Raw genomic sequence first — 9,309 nt, forward strand, 5'->3', positions numbered from 1 at the left:
TGCGAACAACATAACAAAAATCAGATGTACTGGGGAAAATATAAAATAATTTATCTGTCCAAATCCATGGGTTATAGTACAAAACAGGTAAAAGTCATTTCAACTCACATATATTAGAACAGACAGAAAGCTGTACCTCAACAATGTCACTCCTACAAATAAACCAGGAGATGCCTGCTTGGGGGCTGTTGACTTAGCAGAGGCACAAGGGGTCTTCTGGGAAGCTGACAACATTCTGCTTTTTGATCTCTGTGTTGTACACTGAAGTGTGTTGCATTTGTGGAATTCTACTGAACTGTGCACTCAAGATTTCTGCATGTTTCTTTAATTAAAAAGAATAAGTACAAATTACCAAAAAAACTGAGCTAGGGAAAGGTCATTGTGGGAAAACTGTCTTCACAGGTTGAAATATACAGAATCAGATGCCCACATGAAAACACAAACACAAGTCACTGAAGAATAACAAACATATAATACATATGCATTATGCGTATACTCTATAATACATATTGTGATGTGTGATTTCATCACACTGTTCTATCAGAGGTTGATGGCCAATGTGTCATTGGTGGTGGTTCTTCCTGCCCAGAGGATTCTAATCCATCCTACAACTTAAAGACTCAAATAGTTAGCGAATAACAAAATACAGATAATCAGAAATATATTTACAAAAGGCAAAGCCCTTTATAGATATAGTCCACATGGGCTCTGGAACTAGAAAAAGAAAAGGCTCTGCTGATTTATCTAAGGGGGTACATCAAAGGCAGCGATAAAGATTCAAGGGCAGAGTCTTGTTTTGTGATGTCTTGCCATCAGCATGTTGATTGACATCGTGGCAGGTCACACCATCTCAGGTGCTGTGTGGGCCACAGCAGAGTGAAATAGAGTCACATTGTCCCCTGGGCAACTGACCAGAGGAAATGTCCACTGTTCATTTTTAGATACCAGATATCTCCATCCACTAGACTTCCATGTGTGGTGACCCACATGCAACCCATATATGACTCCTTACACTGTTCTGCAGAAAAATGCCATAATTATTTCCATATTTTTTAAAATTTGAGATATTTCCTGCTGAATTTAATATCAATCTATCTATCCATTCCTGAAGCAGTCAGTGAACATATACTGCAAACTCTGTAAGGATATAAATAAAATTTCTTCCCAAAATATTTAAGTAATGCTTCAATGTAAAAGCTCAAATGGTCTTGAAGCTACTTTTTTTTGACAGTATTTTAAATATTCTATATTTTATTTTTTAAATTTTTTTTCAATTTTAAATAATCTTTATTTACAAAATACAATTCTAACAATTATAATTCCATTAAGCTTCAATTGGAAGCTTAATCATTTAAAAGTATAATCATTTGAGTAAACCCAGTTATATTTAAAGTAAAAATGAGAGATAGATTACTTTTGAAGTCAGATAAAAAAAATATTATCAAGTTTCTTGTTGTGGTTCTGTATGTTGGGTAGCAGGCTCATTTGAAGGTGGACTCAACCCTGAAGGAAACTCACTTCTACTTTCAGAATGCACGGGAGGGAGGGGGGCGAAATTCTGCTCTTGGGGGGAGATAATGAGGAAAACACCATGGCTCCATTGGGAATGGAGGGGGTGGTGGGCCCCATGGAAAATATTCTCGAGATGCTCCATACATGTTTCCTGGAGGAGGTGGAGGGAAAAAAGCTCCTCTTCTCATGAACTGATTCCTTGGATCCACTGGAAACAATGGACCTCTGATTGGAGGGAAAGGTGAGAAAGCAAAGCCAGAGGCAGTTTCTTGGTTTTCAGCAGGGAGAGATGACTCGGGCACATTGGAATTATCAAGATCAACTTTGGAATCATTTCTACTGGATTCCATTTCAGAAAACATAGGCCCATCCATTTGATCCAAAGGCGGCAGAGTAGAACTTCTGAGTTCTGCTGGTCCCGAGGGTCCACCATAATTAGAATAACATCCATCTTGCCTTGGTAGAGGAAGACATAGATCACAATATGGTTGGCCTGGTGGAGCCATCATCATCTTAGGGTTCTGTTCCCATGGAGATGACAGGGGCCTAATGTTATAAGGCACTCTCTGATGGTCAGTTATCCCATCATAGCCGGATTCTGTTCTTTCATTGATAATTTGAGGGCCCAGAGGATTCTCTGGGCCTCTTGAGCCTCTTCCTCCTACCACTGGAAGCAAAGGTGAGAGTCTGAGTGGACCCTCCTTTCCCAGAAGTGGAGCTCTCATTTCAGATGAAGGTCGACCCAATGGTGAGGGACCATTTGGGAAATGCTGTCTGCCAATGGCTGTATTTGAAACATGAAGTGCAGAAGGATCTTTTTTAAATTTAAACTCATTTTCGGTGAAGTTTTGACTGTCGTGAGCCTCTTGTTTCCCTAAATCATTGAGGTATCTTTCAGCACTCTGAGCTGCCCACTCATTATCTTGTGCTTTTTCCTCATAGTGTGTAATCTGCCCCTGATAAAAATAAGTGGTTCTCTCTAATTCTTCTTCAAGGTCTTTGACTTGCTTTCTATAGGTCTTAAGCTGTTCACTTGAATGGCTGATGTTTTCCTCCATTTTGAAAAGTTTCTCCTCTTGCACTACCCGGTCATTTTCCTCTTCTCTTACTTTCCTCTGGAGTTTCATTACAATGGCTTCATATATTTCAATGATGAGTTTAAGTTTCTGATCAAGATGCTGATTCTCACTTTCAAACTGTGTATTGTTTGACTGCAAAGATGCTTGGTCTGTCTTCAGATTTTTAATCTCTTCTGTAAGGTCTTCCTTTGTTTCAAAAACTTCAGATACTAAAGTAAAAACTTGATTTCTTTCTCCTTCTAAGATTTGAAAAGAGGAATTTAACTTATCAGCATAAAGCTGTTTCTTCAAATCTCCTTTTGGCTGATCCTCTAAGTGAGCACCGATTTCTGATTCACTTTTCATTTCCAACTCCAAGTTACCATCGTCTGTTAGGTCTTCTTCAAGCACAGGAGCCCAATCTTTCAGCAAGTGTCAGACAGAGACTTAATGTGATTTTCTTTCTCTCTTAGAACTTGTTCTTCATGTTCTTTGGAGTCTTCAAGTGTTGTTTTCTGATGATTAAGGCCATTCACTTCTTCTTCCCATACTTCCCCTTCGTGTGAAAGCTGTTTCTGACTTTCCAGAAGTTGGGAATTTTCATTTGAAACTTCTTTTATTGGTACCTTCAGTCCTTCTGCATTCAGGTGAAATATTGTTAAGGTTGTTGTAGCTTCAGGTATATGTGAACTGAGGGATTTTGATTCCTCTTCTGGGGACTTCATCCTTTTTGATATATACTCTATCAATTCATCCTGTTGAGAATGTTTAGTTTTCTCTTCTTTTAGCTCTTCTTCTAGAAAGAGTATTTCTTCCTCAAATTTAGATACGGACCTATCCAGGTTTGCGTATATTGCCTCCTTCTCCAAAATGTCATTCTTTAAAGATGACTCTAAGCCTTCATATTCTTTTTGGACAAGACTGACTTTAACAAGCAGTCCACATTTTTTCTCAATTATTTCAGAAAGTTTTAGAGCAAGCTTTTTTTTCTCTTCTCAAGTAAAGCCTGCTTCTCACAGACTGAAAACTTCTCCACAAAAACAAGACAACCACAAAAAATCCAATAGCTGTACGTATCCCCAACTCCCATGGACAGCCACAAGGAATAGGGTGTGTTTCCATGTCTTCAGACAAGGCACACCACAACCCTGCTTACTTCTTCCAGGACCACCCCCAAGTATGGCTGAGGGGCACCTGTTGCCCCTCCATCATGCTAAGGCTACTTTGGCTATTTCCTCCACAACCACACCGTGCCCAGCCAAAAGAGGCTATGGACACTCAGGCCTTTGGTCAGGAATATAAACCTGCACCAGGCAACGGAGCAGACCATTGTGAACCAGTGAGGGTGGGGGGCGCTGTGGGCATGGGCATGGGAGCCCCAGTCATGGGCTCCCAGGGGCCTAGCACACTCACACTGCCTGTCAGGGAAATCTGGGCCTCTCCCCCTAGGCTGTGCATCCTGAAGTAGCACAGGTTCAAGCCTGTCCCAGTGGAGCCAGAGAGGAGTCCTCTCCAGGTCACCTACCTGTTGATTTGGTTTAGTCCAGGTGAGGGCAGAACTTATTATGTGTGTTCTATACAGTCATAATATCACCCTGTTTGATGTAACGAAAATTCTAAACCTTTGTAAAATTTTTAAAGAGCCAGTAAATCATATACTTATATTTGTATCATTTGCCCTTTTATTTATTTATTTATTTTTTCCGGGGTCTTTTGTAAATTTTATTTTATTTTATTTTTTTTAATTTTTTATTGTTGGTTGTTCAAAACATTACAAATTTCTTGATATATCATATTTCACACTTTGATTCAAGTGGGTTATGAACTCCCATTTTTACCCCGTATACAGATTGCAGAATCACATAAGTTACACATCCATTGATTTACATATTGCCATACTAGTGTCTGTTGTGTTCTGCTGCCTTTCCTATCCTCTACTATCCCCCCTCCCCTCCCCTCCCCTCTTCTCTCTCTACCCCCTCTACTGTCATTAATTTCTCCCCCTTGTATTATTTTTCCCTTTCACCTCACTTCCTCTTGTATGTACTTTTGTATAACCCTGAGGGTCTCCTTCCATTTCCATGCAATTTCCCTTCTCTCTCCCTTTCCCTCCCACCTCTCATCACTGTTTAATGTTAATCTTCTTTTCATGCTCTTCGTCCCTACTCTGTTCTCAGTTACTCTCCTTATATCAAAGAAGACATTTGGCATTTGTTTTTTAGGGATTGGCTAGCTTCACTTAGCATAATCTGCTCTAATGCCATCCATTTCCCTGCAAATTCTATGATTTTGTCATTTTTTTAATGCAGAGTAATACTCCATTGTGTATAAATGCCACATTTTTTTTATCCATTCGTCTATTGAAGGGCATCTAGGTTGGTTTCACAGTCTTGCTATTGTGAATTGTGCTGCTATGAACATCGATGTAGCAGTGTCCCTGTAGCATGCTCTTTTTAGGTCTTTAGGGAATAGACCGAGAAGGGGAATAGCTGGGTCAAATGGTGGCTCCATTCCCAGCTTTCCAAGAAATCTCCATACTGCTTTCCAAATTGGCTGCACCAATTTGCAGTCCCACCAGCAATGTACAAGTGTACCCTTTTCCCCACATCCTCGCCAGCACTTGTTGTTGTTTGACTTCATAATGGCTGTCAATCTTACTGGAGTGAGATGGTATCTTAGGGTGGTTTTGATTTGCATTTCTCTGACTGCTAGTGATGGTGAGCATTTTTTCATGTACTTGTTGATTGACTGTATGTCCTCCTCTGAGAAGTGTCTGTTCAGGTCCTTGGCCCATTTGTTGATTGGGTTGTTTGTTATCTTCTTGTCTAATTTTTTGAGTTCTTTGTATACTCTGGATATTAGGGCTCTAAGTGTGAGGAGTAAAGATTTGTTCCCATGATGTAGGTTCCCTATTTACCTCTCTTATTGTTTCTTTTGCTGAGAAAAAAGTTTTCAGTTTAAGTAAGTCCCATTTGTTGATTCTTGTTATTAACTCTTGTGCTATGGGTGTCCTATTAAGGAATTTGTCATGGTTTAGGAAAAAAAAGTATTTTTCAATAATTATTTATTCTATATTATTATATATATTATTATTCTATATATTATTATTCTATATTATTTTATTTATTATTCTATAGTATTCTACTATATTTGTTCTACTATAACTTTTGCTTTTATTGGTGCATTATAGTTTCTCAGTATAATTGCATCATTTTTACTTAACCATACATGCATGGGGTTTAATCAGCTCTATCTCAGTCCCCAGTGCTTCCTCTTATTCTCTCCTTCTCCTTCTTTCCATTTCTCTTTGCCAACTGTACTGGTTATCTTTTTATTTATCAATTTTAATTGGCCCTTTATAGATATGCATACAGGTGGAATTCATTGTGGCCTATGTATCATGGACATAGTGTAATATTGTCAAATTCATTCCCCATTTCCTCCCTTCTCTGTCCCTTCTCCCTCCCCTTAATCTGATTTTCCTGGCCCACCTGTCTTCCCTCATAAGACGCCTTCCCCTGATCCCCTTACTTCACACTGGCTTCCACCTATGAGAGAAACCATTCACCCTTTGATTTTCTGAGTCTCTTAGTTCACTTAGCACGATGCTCTACAGTGCCATCCACGTACTGGAAATGCCATAATTTCATTCACTTTTATGGCTGCATAAAACTCCATTGTGAATATACACCCCATTTTCTTAATTCCTTCATCTCCTGATGGGCACCTCATCTGGTCCATAACCTGGCTGTGATGAGTAGCTCTATACTAAACATTGATGTGCCTGAAGCTTATAATATGGTCAGTTTTGTTCTTGTGGATAAATACCAAGGAGTGGGATAGCTGGGTCATATGGTGGTTCCATCTCTGATCTTTTGAGAAATCTCCATACTGCTTTCCAAAGTGGTCATACTTATTTACAGTCACACTAAAAGTGAGTGAACCCTCTTCCCCACTTACCTGCCAGCATTTATTATGGTATTCTTTTGATTGCCATCTACCTGGAGTGAGATGGAATGTTAGTGTACTTTTGATTTGTATTTCCCTTATTTCCAGGTTGTTGAATGCATTTTTTCATATATTTGTGTGCCATTTATATTTATTTTTTTGGGGGAAATGCCTCTTCATTACCCCATTTATTAATTTGATTACTTGGGTAAGTTTTTGTTGTTTTAGTAGGAATTGAACTCAGGGGCACTTAGTCTTCAAGCTACACCCTCAGCCCATTTTTATTAATTATTTTGAAACAGGGTCTCTCTAAGTGCCTTAGGACCTTGCCAAATTGCAAATCTGGAATTGAACTCCAAATCCTATTGATTAACCTTCCAAAATGCTGGGATTATGGACTTGAATCACTGCACCCAGGGGATACTTGTTTTTCTTGTATTGTGTTGTTTTTACTTTTGATGTTACACATTTTGAAATCTTTATGTATTCTGAATGTTAACCCACTGTCAGAAGAGAATCTAGCAAAGGTTCTCTAATATTCTGCAGAATGTCTCTTCATGATCTCCACCGATATTAAGAAGCTTTTTAATTTGATGTCATCTGTCTTGTTTTTATTTCTTGAGTTATGGGGTCTTGTTAAGAAAGTTGGTGTCTGCACCAATATTTTGCAATGTTGAATCTATTTCTTGTTCTAACAGTAGCAAAGTTTTTCCAGACTGAGGGGATCAAAATAGTTCTCTTTTTTCAAAATGACTATCAAATATCAGTTTATGCTGCACATATTGAGTTATGCTTTCTCTCCACTACTCTCACTTTCCATTGCTTCCTCCATGTTATCATCATCTGATTTTTAAACTTGACTCTTCTAAGAAGATAATCTAGGAAGCCCCCCCCCCCATTCATATGTACATCTCGATATTTTCACAATGAAAGTTGCACTTGGTGTAAAATACACACCCAGGGACAGGTACTGCAATATTTCCCAGGCTGAGTTTTAATGCCTAGTTCAAACCAAACTTCTGCCCCAGCCTCCTGAGGAGCTAGTCACTACAGGTATAAACCACTGGGCCTCACTACAAAATTTTAATGAGTCATTTTGCTCACAGGAAAAATGGTTGCAATCATTCAGAGGAATATATGCTGAGAGAGGGAATGGACTCCAGAGACGTGGCCATGGGACTGATGTTCTTATCACAGACTGCAGTAGGAGTTCTGGGAAATTTCTCTCTGCTTTATTATTATTTAGTCCTTTTCTGCCATGAGTGCACATTAAGGTTCACAGATTTGATATTCAGGCACCTGGTCATAGCCAACTCTTTGGTCATTCTTGGCAGAGGAATTCCCCAGACAATTGCAGCTTTTGGGTTGAAGTACTTCTTCAGTGATTTTGTATGCCAACTTATTTTGTACATGCAGCGAGTGGGCAGGAGTGTGTCCATTTTCATTACCTGCCTCTTGAGCATCTTCCAGAACATAACTATCAGCCCCATGAAATCCTGTTGGAAGGATCTCAAAGAAAGAGCTCCCAAGTACATTGGCTTCTCCATTTCCCTCTGTTGGATCCTGTACATGGTGGTGAATTCCATTTTTCCTCTCTATGTGCTTGGTAAATGGAATAGCAAAAACCTTATAGTGAAAAGATATTTGAGGTACTGTCCTTACATTGTTCCTGACCACATAACAAACTCATTATACACAGCATTGCTTGTATTTCCTGAAGTGGTATTGTCCTTGCTCATGATCTGGTCCAGTGGCTCAATGGTTCTCCTTCTGTACAGGCACAAGCAGAGGGTTCAGCACATTCACAGTATCAAAGTTTCCCCCAGATCCTGCCCTGAGTCCAGAGCCACCCAGAGAATCCTTATCCTGGTGGGCTCCTTTGTGAGTTTCCACACACTCTCCTCCATATTAAATGTTTTTGTTACCCTTCATTTTAATCCCAGTTGGTGGTTGGTGAACACCAATGCCCTGATCTCTATGTGTTTTCCCACTGTCAGCCCTATTCTTCTCATGAATCATAACTCCATTAAATCCAGGATCTGCTCCTAAGGAATATAAGATTCTTAATTCTGAAATAATATGTGTATAGTATGTGTTGAGATAATGTGCAATTGTTTAGTCATTCTTCATGCTCAAAACACCAATCCAAAAACTATGAAGGAGTCACTTGTCTTTCTGTTGTAAACTCCAAAGTATATTGGTGTACTCAGCTGCCTGAATGTGGGAGCTACATATTCATTGTGGAAGGAAGTAAAGCCGATTGTGTTCATGCTGTTGCACAGCAACCTGAAGATTGTCACTGGAATTCATATAGCTGGAGAAAGATCAAATAAATGAGTTCTCAGTCATTGAAATTTGGTTTAATCACTATGACTGAACAAGCAGTTTACTCCTGAAAACATTTGCCAGAAGAAAATACAGTGGAGACATGAGAGATGGATAAAGGAGTATAACAATTATCCGCGTATTTATCTCAAATGTTCCTATCATGTGGAGAGCTTTTGTTGAAGAGTGAAACCAGATCCAGAAGTTATCTGGGATAGATGTGGAATTAATAGATATGATTTTCCAAAATTGTATCATTAGTGTGATCGGAGGATGAAGATGAAATAAAGAGACGTCCAGATAGGAGTAGGTAAATGGTGGTGGCCCTGCAGGTTGGAATTGAGTGCACCACACAGAGGAGCAGTGTCATGCAGGCATTCTGTCTTGGGCAGGGTAATGCGGTCCAAGATCCCCAATGCATTTCAGAACCCATGAACACTACTGAATCCTCTAGTAGTTTGGAGTC

The 9,309-nt window shown here is 39.3% G+C and overlaps 2 protein-coding genes across 2 annotated transcripts; one reads left to right on the forward strand and one right to left on the reverse strand.

The window, feature by feature from the left end:
* Positions 1–1,526: 1,526 nt before the first annotated feature.
* LOC114080094 (melanoma inhibitory activity protein 2-like) lies at positions 1,527–4,028 on the reverse strand. Its single transcript, XM_027921637.2, is given in 5 exon segments — positions 1,527–3,007; positions 3,010–3,556; positions 3,558–3,710; positions 3,712–3,783; positions 3,984–4,028. Coding segments are annotated over 5 exon segments (2,298 nt in total).
* Positions 4,029–6,475: 2,447 nt separating this feature from the next.
* On the forward strand, positions 6,476–8,831 carry LOC114080069 (vomeronasal type-1 receptor 4-like). Its single transcript, XM_071604398.1, has one exon. It carries the CDS (start codon positions 7,605–7,607, stop codon positions 8,565–8,567), a length of 963 nt encoding a protein of 320 aa, XP_071460499.1. The 5' UTR covers positions 6,476–7,604; the 3' UTR covers positions 8,568–8,831.
* The last annotated feature ends 478 nt before the right edge of the window (positions 8,832–9,309 follow it).

The sequence above is a fragment of the Marmota flaviventris genome, chromosome 18 (assembly GCF_047511675.1).
Source record: "Marmota flaviventris isolate mMarFla1 chromosome 18, mMarFla1.hap1, whole genome shotgun sequence".
Lineage (NCBI taxonomy): Eukaryota > Metazoa > Chordata > Mammalia > Rodentia > Sciuridae > Marmota > Marmota flaviventris.